The 12856-nt window shown below is 41.5% G+C and overlaps 1 protein-coding gene across 2 annotated transcripts in view; it reads right to left on the bottom strand.

Moving 5' to 3' along the window:
* Window positions 1–12856, bottom strand: part of gulp1a (GULP PTB domain containing engulfment adaptor 1a) — a 94645-nt gene that overhangs the window by 5282 nt on the left and 76507 nt on the right. The window contains exons 4-11 of one of the 2 annotated variants that reach the window (XM_073473596.1): window positions 10098–10169; window positions 6043–6141; window positions 5719–5856; window positions 5407–5523; window positions 3931–4017; window positions 2834–3064; window positions 2516–2654; window positions 1707–1801 (exon numbers count right to left, since the gene is read on the bottom strand). In XM_073473596.1, coding sequence (XP_073329697.1) covers window positions 1707–1801; window positions 2516–2654; window positions 2834–3064; window positions 3931–4017; window positions 5407–5523; window positions 5719–5856; window positions 6043–6141; window positions 10098–10169 — 978 coding nt within the window. The remainder of the gene's footprint in view (window positions 1–1706; window positions 1802–2515; window positions 2655–2833; window positions 3065–3930; window positions 4018–5406; window positions 5524–5718; window positions 5857–6042; window positions 6142–10097; window positions 10170–12856) is intronic. The other variant, XM_073473597.1, reaches the window with a different exon arrangement.

The raw sequence follows: 12856 nt of genomic DNA, 5'->3' as shown, positions 1-12856 counted from the left end.
ACGAGAAAAGACTTTTAGATTTTCTGTCAAGTCAAGTTGTAAGTCATCTAAACAGAGACTCAACTCAACTCGACTCGACTCGAGTCCACATCTCTGTTAATAACTTAAGGCAACCAAGTGTAACACTTCAGGTTGGCGTCTGAAACCAAGCTGCCAACCTACAGCGTCAGTATTTGATGATCTGGGGATGAGATCCAATAATCAACTATCTTTCTCCAGGAAGTTACACTGCGTTGCTTTTTTCTGCATAAATAAATTTCATTTATTTCAATTAAAAAATGTTCCTTTTGCATCTTATTTTATTTATTTTATGATGTTTTGTGAGTTGATATGTTGAGTTAAATGAAGGTTTGACTGAGTTTTCACTTCATTCATTAAATTACGCTTCTAAAGAGACACATATTAAGTTTCTCCTTCTAATATAAACAAAGCGAACCATGATGTGGTTTCCAGTCGCTCCCTCGCAGCCTCACATGTTGCCTTTGTACTGACTCTGGGACCGAGCGGCTCCAACACGAGCAGCCACAGCTATGAAACTGACTCTTTAAATGCAAACGGCAGGCAGAATTGACTGTGTGCCGGTGTGATCAAACAGTGGCTGATTAAACAACTGTTTGTTTTCATGTTCAGTTAACTTTCATTGGTTGGTTTAGTTTAGGTTTAACTTATATCTTTTATCAGGCAGGAGCAGAAGTCAAGTTTTCAAGTTGAGCCTGCTTCAAATGTTTCACAGTGCAGCAGAATGAGTCAGTTGAAAGGTTACATGTGGTTTTCTGTCTAAATAAATCACGCTAACATCGATTTGGAAGGCTCGGGGTACTTTGAACATGTTCGTGTCAAGATGGATTCCTCACTGCAAACTAAATCTACCTTCAGGTACAAATCACCTGAACCTGATCTTAATAGCTTCACTAATGAACTCTTGTTTGTTTGTTCTGGTCTCAGTAATGAGATTCTGCAGCTGCCGTCTCTCCGGCCTCCCTGTAATGGCTCTGCGTCCCCCCAAGAGAGACCCGCCCCACAGTCTGAGAACCACTGAGCCACACTGTCACTAATGATATGTGAGGCCTCTAAAGAAAGCAATGCAGTATGAATGAGCCCCTCCTGAGTTAGTGCTGATGGAGTTTTTGTTCTATACTTCCAGACAGCGGGAGGTAATTACGTGTTATTTCTGATGAAACACAATCATCCATTTTTAAATAAAATGTTCATTTGTTGCTCCGCCGGACCACAAAAACAGTCACATAAAGACGTTTTTGTTTCAATAATTCATTTCTAAACGAAACCGGTTTCATGTTCCTGATCGATCTAAATAAAGAAGTGCGTTCATTCACCCCTGAGTCAGCTGAGGGCTTCATTAAAACCCTACTGTGCTCAGCTTTTTACACAAAGAACATGAACAGGAAGAGAGAATTAGGCAATCCCTCACATCTGCTTGTTTTACTGCTCCTTGCATGACAAACCTTATCTATTGTGACATTAATAATTGTAATAAACGGGGCACTGGAGCTCCCTCACAGGCCAATTAAGACCAAGAAGTGATTCAGCAGAGGTGCCGCATCGCACCGAGCCTCATGTATATAAATATATCAACAAAAGAGCCTTTGAAAGTGCTGATACTGATAATAAAACAAACAGCAGCGGCGGGTTTCACAGTTTAGAAGCCTCCCTGCAGTTCCTTTTAAAAGATAAAGCGGACAGCTCACCTGCATCTCATCCAGCTTCGACTGAATATCTGGAGGGAAGTCAGCTGCCCCGCAGGTGAACGGATCAAATGGCTCGGCACCGAACAGATCTTTCCCTACGAACACAGACGGCAGATAAACATCACACGGACTGAAAGGAAATAACAGATTTAATAGGCGGTGAAGAGAACCCAGCCCAAAAAGGTTTTTTTAGTATCGTACGTGTCTGCAAACCACGCATACGCCTCATCAACACCAACAGGTTACATGTTTATGAATTTTGACTTTGTGGTCATGAAACCACTGGGTATTTTTTTTGTGTTTGTGTCGACATAACCAGGTAAACCAATGTGATATTTTATTTACCCTGTGTGGTGTTTGTATAAAGTTTCAACATATTTGTTTCGGAAACTTGCTTATTAATATTAATAAGACTGTATAAGCATTATTAATAGCATAATAAATACTTTCATGAGCAAGACCTTTATGGGGAAGTGTTCACTGCAGTGGCCTGGGTTCAGTTTCAGCCTTCTGCTCCGTACAAAAGCAAAAGATAAAAAAGATAATAAAAAATAATCTTTACATTTAAGTACATCATAAGGAATTTATTCACCTTAATAAGGCATCGTTCTCTCTTTAGATCCAGTCTGAGCTGGAACTATATCAGAATATCTGACACCACTATACGAAAACAACATAATCATAACATCTAGAGCAAAACTGAACACTGAGACGTGAGTCCTACGTCGTAGTGTTCATCTTCAAATCTATCAGGAGCTGGAGAACTGATTAAAGTGTGTAAATCAGACGGCGATGAAGGAGCGACTCACGTATGTCTGGTGGTAATGTGGTGGGTGGTGGTGGTGGGCAGCCGTTGCTGGCAGGTGTGGGCACCAGCGGCGTCACAGGTGAGAACGGAACCATGTCGAAAACGTCTGTAGACTGCGGCTTCATGGAGAGGCTCCCCGCCTGTATGTGAAGTCGTGGAAAAGATTAACTTCGGAAGACAAACTACACAGTTATTTTAACGCAAAGGCAAGAGAAGAAGTAGCAGCAGCAGAAGTAAGATACAAGCAGGAGACATTAAAGCCTCAGGGGCGGCGACAGAGCAAACAGAACAGAGAATAGAAAAAGCAGAGGGTGTTTACGCGAGGCCGCGGGATGCTGCACCCCTCGGTCGGCTTAGGAGGAAGGAGAGCAGGTTTGGCAGGCGGAGGAGTTAGTAGCCCGGCGGACAGGTTGGACTCCGGCGAGCTCATAGGAGTGAGCGTGACGGAGGAGATCTCCAGACAGGAGAGCGACTTGATGCTGTGACACCAGAAGAGAGAGGAGGGCCTCTGCAGCATGTACGCTTCGTTAGCTGCGTTTATGTGCAGCGGCTGAGGAAAGATCGCAGACAGGAAAATGAGCAGAGAGGCACAATATTAGTGAGTGTTGTAGAGCAGGAGAGGTGCGGGTAATTGCATTCGCAGCGGGCTCTCACAGGTTCTGGCGTTTGGCCCAATTAGGCGCTGAATGTATCACATTTCTCATCAGACCAATCAGGTGTGTAATTGCTTGGCTTCAGTCACGGCTCAGACCTTCACGACTGCCTCCAGACAGGTTCGGTCATCGAAAAACTTCAGGTGCAGCTCGTGAATTTAATCAGTGAAGCAATATCAGCAAAAACCAGCTGTCCTTAAAATACTTCAAAAGTTGCAAACTCAAATTTGTTCAACTTTAATTAAAAGATGGTCACGGAGATGATTTGCCACGACCAGCTCACCTCTCTGAATGAATTTGAATATGTATACATTATTTTCTATATTGTTATATTTGCATTGTAAGCACGCAATTTACATTGTGCTCCGTCTGGTGCAATACATTTATTTCACGTTGTCCTCGTTTAAATAAAGAAATAAATGAAATTACAAATGATTTGAGTCACATCGCATTTCTAAGCTGTTTAAGATTTGTCTGCAGACATTGCAATTATTATTGCAGTCTTGCAGAGACTTGAAATATGCAACAAACCACATTTGGTCTTTGAAATAAAAAGCTATATTCAGAAGCAATTAAATGCACCTGATCAGCTAATGTTAGCTACTGTTAGCATGCTAGATACTGCTACGTAGCAGAGTTGATAGACTGTTACCCTAAAGAGATAGAAGACATCTTTAGAGGACATTAAGGGTTAAAGATATGATCCTTCTAAACTTTCCGTCTCTTAACTGAGTGTTTGTGTGTCGGTGCGGTTTGTTCTTACTGGTGGCACGTGAGCAATCATCAGCTGTTCTTCAAGATCTTGAAGTTGTTGCTTTAGCTCAGAGTTTTCTGTTTCCAGCTCTTGAATCTGCACAAACACAAGAGCAGTTCAGTCATTTCAGACGACTACACTGAAATAAGGTCTGAATGAGCTGCAGTGTCAGATATTGAAGAAAACAGCCAATTTAACTGCAGAGTTTTACAGAAATTCTCGCACATGAATGAGGTTTAAGTGGTCACAATTTTCATGATACTGCAACATCTTCAGTGTTCTGTGAAAAACCAAAAAAAACCCAAAAAAAGCCTCATTAAAAACACGTCTGCTCTCAGTTCGGTGATTGTGTTTCTTTTTAAAGGAGAAGGAGATTTCTTTTAATCCATAAAGGAAAACTTAATCCTTCTTTTTTTCCTGGAAAAATCTAAATAACCACATTTTGAGACACGTGGTCATCACTGCACAATATGACAACATTGTGATGTCAGTATAGACTGTGGTATACTGCAGTACGTTGCTCGAGTAATTGGGATTATTTTGTTAATCAACTACTTTCAAGGTGAAAAATGAACTCTGATTTTAAACCCGGACGGGGTTCACACAACTTCTTAAAGGACTTTCCAGGACCAGTTCCCTCAAATTCAATGAGCCAACATAATATCTTTTAAGAGACGGATGAAGGTTAATTAATGTCTCAAAACTGAGAATTTTTTTCTTGAAAAGCAGCAGGTTTCAAGTTACACATAACATCTTGCCGTAACCTGCATCATTAAACTTTAATCATCTATGTGCGCACGTGGTCACACACTTTTCGGGGCAGGTGAGGCGTCAAACGATGATGCAACTTCGAGCAACACACAAATGTAGCCTCTTTATTACGTTCAGTAAAAATGTTTGATTTCTCTTCTTGCACAAAACTTGTAAATTCAAGGCCTCTCAATGACCCTCGACTATTTATGGCTACATTAAAAAACTTTTAAGGTCTTAATTTTCCTCTCAAGGATTGCGAGGACTCACAGGGACCTTGTGCGTAATTTCACCTTAAACCATTTAATGTCTGGATACATTTTCATTATATGCAAAGTTTCTGTGGAAAGTTTTTAAGCTTTTTCCACGAAGCTAAAACACCAAACAGTCCTTAAAATAAATGCCACAGTGTTGTTTAGTCGCCTCAGCCTGTCCGTCATTTAATCGAGTTAATAATAATGTTTTAATAAATCACCATTTAAACAAAAACCACTGGGGAAGCGCCACAGTTTCAGCAGGGTGCACAGTAATTCAATTTCAGATTGGCTCAGTAACAACAGAGCGCTCTATCATTAATATTCATTACTGACATTTTTCATCAACAGTTTAATTGTCCACGCTGGATCATTTAAAACAATCAATAAAAAACAAGCCCTGCATTAATTAACAAAAATATCAATGTGTCAGCGTGGTGCTTAAAGTCGACACGCTGAGTCGGCTGGACGCGCGTCCTACTCTTTTCTGCAGGGTCCCGATCTGTTTCCTGGTCTCCACGTCTTTGCCTCCGGACTCCAGAAACTTCTTGTAGGCCAGATCGAAGGCCTGACCGATGGTGAGAGTGATCTCCTCCGCCTGCAGCAGGGGAGCAAAGACTTGATGACGATGTTCACCTGAATGTCACTGCAGCTTAATAACAGCTGAAACGATCATTTCATGGTCGAAACACAGTTTAAAATATGCAACATATAAAATGATTCTGCATTCTGCCGAGAGCGTTTTTCATATTTATTTCACTGCAAACAAAAAAAGGAAGCAGGAGACACTTACACACTTTTCACTGTCAAACACATAGCAGAGGTGTTTGTTGGATTCGGAGTCTTTGCAGATAAAAGTGAATATCCTTTTATCCGTCTTGTCATCGGCACAGAAGGATATCCGGTGCAGCTGACAGTTGTGCTGCACCTCCTGGAAAAAAAACACAAACACAAGGCATTCATTATTTACCAGCTTTATGAATGTTGACACCAAATCACTTCTTTTTCTCTACACGGTGTTTGTTGTCAGCGTAACTTCAGGTGAGACGTGCACTGGGTACTTCAGGGTGTCGATGCACCTGCCGAAACGATAAAACTCAAATATTTTTGGGCTCACTTTCGTCTTGGGATCAAGTATCTTCACGCCGTAGATGGAGATCTGCAGTTCCACTTTGGGGGTCTTCTGTCCCTCTGACTTCTTGATGTGTCTCTGAAACTGTCAATGAGAGGAAGCACATCTCCTAAGTAAAATATATGGTGCTATAGCTGCTGCATGCTCTTCTGTGTTCAGCAGCTACTCGTCCATTTTGTCTTTTTGGTCATGGAAAACAGCTGCCTGCTGCCGCTGGAGAATATTTATAATCGATGCGACGAGACTGAACCAAAGAGTGAAGTTTGTCGACCTTAAAACCAAAACAACGGGCTAAAGTAGGCTAAAAAATGTTTGTCGAGCCGGAGGAAACTGCATCAGGTGTCCACTCATGATAGAGTCATCACGATACAGGAAATACAGTGAAGCTCGATATTTTAAAATCTCCTCAAAAACACAAAATATCACAATACCAAATACCTCAATATCGATATTGTGACAATATTGTAGGAAAAACTATTCCTACAATATAAATGTTAACACAATGAATAATCATCTGTGTGGGTAAGTGGGTAAAGTCAGTCTGTTAAGTTCATAAAATGACATCACTTTTTTATGACATATCATGATTTAAGACAATATACAGTCTCCTCTCACCATAAAGACATAATATTGATATATTGCGCTGCACTAGTGAAGCAGTCATTCTGTAAAACTAGAAAGTAGATTAATGTCAATAAAATGTGTAAAAGCCGATAAAACACATATATGCTTTGGACTCAGAGCGGCGGTATGGGATCTTTAGAGAGCAGAGAACATATCAGCATTAAGGTTAAAGTGTTTTAAAGAAGATTAACGAGGAAATTAAAGGAATCAGTGATTCATCTACGGTGTCACTCCTTCAAGCACTGCCAAGAAAACAATTTAAGTCTTTCACAGTTATTTTGCCAACTGACATAAATACTAACAGGAGCTGGCAGTCGGTTAAATGTCTGTTAAAAAGGAGAGTGAATACTGTCAGTGAGAGAGACACTGTATCATTGTGTGTGAGGACACTTCCAGGAAGCTGATAACAGCCTTACGAGTATTTCAGATTTTTAATATATGTAGAGATGGAAGTTTAGGAAGTATCCACCACAGCCGTAAGAACGACGGAGGATTAAATCTGCAGCTGTGTAACACTTTCCTCCAATTTCACTTTCAAAGTGAAACCTCGAGAGACAGATAAAGAGTGTGTGTGAGATACCGCAGCACTTTTCACAGCCTCCAACTAACATTACAGCACCTCGAGGCTTACAGTAAAATGATGCATTCAGTTGTAATCAAGTCCTTGCAAGGCCTCGAGTAAAGCTTCTATAATTCAACTTATTTACTTTCCAGAGCTTGCAGACACAGAGCGGGGGAGTGAACTCTAAGCGTGATTTAACTTGCTTGAAAACACACCGGCTTTTATATTCTAAGTGATATAAGACTACAATATTTGACCATAACTCTGGGCCGATGCCTTCGAGGACCGCCTCTCAATTTTCGTTTTTGCACAGCCGACAGTTTCTTCCCCTCTCGTGATCTTTGGAGTGAAAAGCCTGTCCTAATTGCCAGCGTATCTGGGAGAGTAACCATGGAGCCTCGGTCTCCAAACAGGCTTTTAGAGATCAAATGTAACGTAACAATGGAGGTATGGGTTTGGGAAAACAGTCCTCCCCCCTACAAGTGGCCTCACAGATTCAACTCTTGGCAGGAGAAGACAGACGGGGAGGCCAGCAGGCAGCAGCGAGCTCAGACACATTACCAAGAAGCTGTGAGAAAGGAGATCTTTCTCTGGGTCGTGTTCCCATGCAGGAAGGCTGCACTGCTAGTTTAGTTAAACCTGATTAATGTTGAGGAGTGATGGGTTTGAAAGGAACTCAGGTTAAGTGTCATTCAGCATGGATGTTTGAGGACTAAAAACTAAAGCCTGGAAGGCTGTTAGTCAGCTTTACAAAATGACCCGCTGAGCATTTTACTGGGAACTAAGACTTTGTCCTGGTAAAAGAAAACCAACACTGACTCTTGGTAATATAATGGGACTTGAATGCTCGTCTCTGATGTTGAACTCACATCTTTAAACCCCCAAGTTCAACCTCAACCTTTAAATGCACGACCGGCATACACCCTGTCAAATCTGTTTATTTCATGTGATAGCATGTGTGGTACTGTTTGTTTTTCTCTAATTACGGAGGGTTTTGATGACAGTAGGTCTGCAGATGAAGATTTACCCGATGCTATGATATGTCTTTTTTTTGCCATTTACGTGTCAGATCATTTTACGGCAGATTGTAATGACAAAGTGAGGTCAGACTACGAGCTCTGACTGGAAAACGGTCCATGAAGCAGGGAAAACTTTGACCTTCAGCTGTTGCGGCCATGGCTGGAAAACAATGGGACACAGCAAGAGACTGTGTGATGTTTGATAATTATGATTAATTTGGGTTTGATAGGCGGCAGTTTATGTGAAGTTTGAGAAGTAAACGTATAGTTAAAAAACAAGATATAAAGCGGGCCACACAAAAATATATTAATGAATTTCAAAAAACAAATAATTTACAAATTCTTGTAACAATTTGCAGAAATGTTAATAAAAACATCATGGGTTAACTATTAACGCTGCTCTAGTAAATATTTTATATTAATCACAGATGCAGTGACTGTGTGTAATCTTTGGGTCATTTTAGTGTCTTTCAGCTTGTTGTTTTGGTTTTCTGGTCTGAAACCTTCCTGTTTTGATTCAGTCTCACTGCTTTCATCGACATCGTTCTTAGGCAGGCAGGAAAATCCCATCTGCGCTACCTGCTCAGCACAAATGTCCATTGTCCTTGTATTTGCTCCATATGGAAAAATGCTGTACTCTTTCAAAGATGGTCCTTCTTGCACACTAAATCGGTTCAGAACATGAAAAAAGCAGGTTTTCTTTGACCTGTTGTGCGGATAAAATCCTGTATTACTATAGTTCTGCCCAAAACTGGTAGAAAAGTGGGCTCGTTCGCTGGATAATACCCAAGTTCCAAGAATCTTGAATGGAAACAGAGGGCTATGTGGAACATTTTCCTACAAAAAAACACAGATACTTCCCTCAGGAGTTGTGTTTTTCGAGGAGCTGAAAGTAGAGTTGGCTAACATGTTGGTCGCATCAACTTTTTAAAAATACCAATGTTATGTGTACAGCTTGTTACACTGCCCCAAGTGAGCAAAAGAGTCAATGAATGCAGGTTAAAAGCAAGGTTAAAAATGCAATCATTTACTTTTTGGCCTCTCGGGCTGTTGAAGCAAACAACAAACTATTTACATACTATCTGACAGACACAGAGCAACATCAGCATTCACCTGAATTATAAGTCCAATATTTACTTTCATTTGGCCTTGAAGCGTAAAGTAAGGTTACCAGAGCTTTAGTACAGGAAGAGACGCTTATGAGAGAGGAATCTGTGGGCCGAAAAACCCAAACAACGAGCTAAAAGAGGCAAAAATGCTCCATTTCATTGTGTAACTCGGTAATAAAAGATTATATTGTTCAAGAAATCTTTTTTTTTAGCCCATTATTATGCAAATCTAGTCTGCAGCGTCTAATTAGATCATGTACTTCATACTAGGAAACCAGTGGTGGAGAATATTAGGTGTCAAGAGATTTTATGATGTGTCACTGAGCTCTGTCGGGGTACACTAAAGCACCTCTGCTTTAATAATGTGACTCAGTAAGTAAAAATGGTGTGTTGGTATTTCAAGAAAGAAGCTGTTATGGTTGGAGGATTCAGGCTCGGAGTAGGAAAACAACAGGTTTCACGGCAGATAAACATCCCTTTTTATTGAATTCTACATCCACCGGGGGAAGGTCGACCGAGCAGACGGCGGCTGTGCTTATCCAGCACTTATAGGCATCCACACTCGGGGAGCTGAAAAAACTCCAAGGGCACCTTGTTGGTAACTGATGAGGGAGGGGAGCATTTGTCACTCACTCCCACCTCCCCCTGATCCGAGTCTGCAATCCAATTCGAGGACACTCTTCTATCCTTTAGGCTACTGCTACAGCTCCGAGGACTGGCTTTTACCTTTAGCTTTCGGACTGCATCCTTCACAACTTCTGTGCCTTTGGGGGCTTCAACCTCTGTGTTTCCAAGGAACTGCAACGAGAACAAAAAAAGGGAACAAATCTATGATGTGACGTCAACACAACAAAGACAGATATGATGATTAAATATAAGCAAAGAGCAGAGTGTGCGCTGCCATTGGAGTGGGTCAGAAGAAGAAGACGAACACCTTTTCATTAGCATACCAATCACAGATGACATTTGAGTCGATATCATCTAGAATTTATTATTCTGAGTTAAAAAAAATGTCAATAACATTCTTAAATTATTCATGCTCACGTCCTTCAGAGACATAAATGTACCGTCTCATACAGTTTCAACTGCTTAATCCAGAAGCATCTGCCTATACAAGTGAGGAATGCGTGTATGATAGTGCACAAGGACGGACAGACTTCTGGGCAGCACTTCTGCCGTCCTCCAACAGATGGAGCCATTAACCTTTGAGCCTGAACATGGTGCTTTCCATCTGGCAGCGACAGCAGCAGCAGCAGCAGCAATTGTTCCAGTCACACACACTGCTCCACTGCCTCCTGAGCTTAATGTGTGAAGCCTGGTCCAATATCAGACTTCATAAACACCGGTGTCAGCTGCTTAAAGGTTGGGAACAACAAAAATAACAATGCCTCCCCCTCTGGGACGCAGCAGCTCAGACGGACGTGGATGGTCTCCGTGACAAGGCAAAAATCTGTGTGAAGCTTTCCATGACTCGGCTCTGATAATGTCCATTGTCCTTGTATTTCTGGTTCTGAATGACGGATCTGACAGACTGTGAAGCGGGGTGTTCATGCTGGGATAAAAAGCACTTAAGAGTCACTTAAAAGAAGCAAAATATATTATTTTAGTTAAAAATGAACTAAAATTATCAACATAATGGGAAGAAATAGCACTTTTTACATTATGACATCGATGGATGGTGTTGCAGAGGTATCTACCGAAGTTAGCATGCTAACCAGCTAGCCACAGCCCGTCCTGGTCTGAAGCTCCAGTGCTGGCAGTTTAACACACACACTTCCATGATGCCCTGAGATCCCAGTCCGGGCCACTAGTTGCACGGCTGACTAAGCTCCCTAGCTAACTGCAGCTACAGTTAGCAGTAGTCAGCGGTTATTTTGGTGATGTGCTGCCCCCTAATGACTTGGAGTATGAATTGGATTGGATTGAATTCTTACATATTGCGCCTTTAATGATATTTAACCAATAAACAAAAAGAGCTAAAGATGAGTTTATTTTTTTAAACTTGTAACTAATTAAAATGCATTTTTTTAAAATATAAATATAAAACAGAAATACTACAATGGCTAAATGCGATAGAGCCAGAGGCCAGATTGAAGCTTTATAAGAAAGTGTCAGCACTCTGCTCCGGTGTGACAAATGTACTCTACACACTTCAGGACATGTCTGAGAGCGCCGCTGACAGATGCCCAGAATAGAAAGGAGAAGCTCTTGTTCCTGACCAGTGCATTCTGGGCTACGACTGGGGACGTTTCACAAGGCAGACCAAGCCTGGAGGCTCATCCATCAACTGGTGCATGCAGCTGAAAAACGAACCACCCCTGCCCCCTCGTTTCCCAAAAGGATTCACACTTGAGCTTAAAGGGGACTGTGCACCCTCGAATGCAAAAAAATAAAAATCACACGTAAAATATGCACAAATATGTCAACCCTGTGGCAGCTCTGAAAAGTTCACTGAAAGCTGCACTCAGACTGCGTCTCGTTTTACTGTGCACAGCTCGCTCCTCCTTAATTGAAAGGTTCTCACATATCTAAAGGGCAGGATCTGCGTCACGTGCAATTTAAGTGACTTCTGAAGGAGATCTGATTGTTCATGTTAGACCCACTGAACCCATCAGCGCAGACGCTCACCTCGTTCCTCCTTCCGTCCAGAGGTCAATAACATTTGTTGATTATGGCGGTCAGCAGAAACTCATTAAAGCTGCGCCCAAAAACAAAGCACCAGTAGCAGCTTTGTACACATGTCGACTTGTCAGAGTGACAGAGCACGGAGGAACAGATGAGTTGTGATGACTGTACTGTCACATCAGTGAACATAAAGCTAATTAAATTCACAACAAGAACACATCACCTGGACTGACAGGTCCTGCTGTGACTTGTTAATGACAATCTGACATGAACATGAAGCTGCATTTCTGCGCTTCTCTGGTGAATGCAGAGGCGGAAGGTTTCTCGTCACGTAAGTGGTTTCCTCGTGTTTTAATTAGAGATGCGGCTATCGCTTATTTCCTGGATTCATTGTTTTGTCAATAAAGTGTAAAGTACACAGTGAAAAATGTCTGCTTCACTTCCCCACAGTCCAGTGAAATGACTTCAAATGGTTTGTTTCATTTAATGCAGTAATTTGTGAGAAATGGCCAAAACTTTAGTCAAAAAATTTGCATTATCAACAGTTTCTGAAGAAACAACAGTGTTGATGTTGTGTCAAAGATGTCTCTGTACTGTGCTTGAGGTGAGTTAATGAGGCAATTAAGCTTGTCTTATCCAGACTGTATTTTTCTGTTTAGTAAAGGACAATAGGTGTAGAAATGTCTCCTTTCTTGACACCTTGTGACATTAGTTAGTTCACTCATTAAACTAAGTAGCAAACTTGCTGCTCTTACATCTCGAAGCTGAAACTGGTCTATTGCTTCTTGCAGTAGTTGTAAAGTGGTATTACGAGACAGGAGGGGCCGGCTTCAGCCGACATCTCTGCAAAACAGTACAGA

Source organism: Pagrus major, chromosome 9 (assembly GCF_040436345.1).
Source record: "Pagrus major chromosome 9, Pma_NU_1.0".
NCBI classification, from domain to species: Eukaryota; Metazoa; Chordata; class Actinopteri; order Spariformes; family Sparidae; genus Pagrus; species Pagrus major.
Note: the sequence above shows the minus strand (reverse complement) of the source record. Positions and strands in the feature narration are given on the sequence as shown.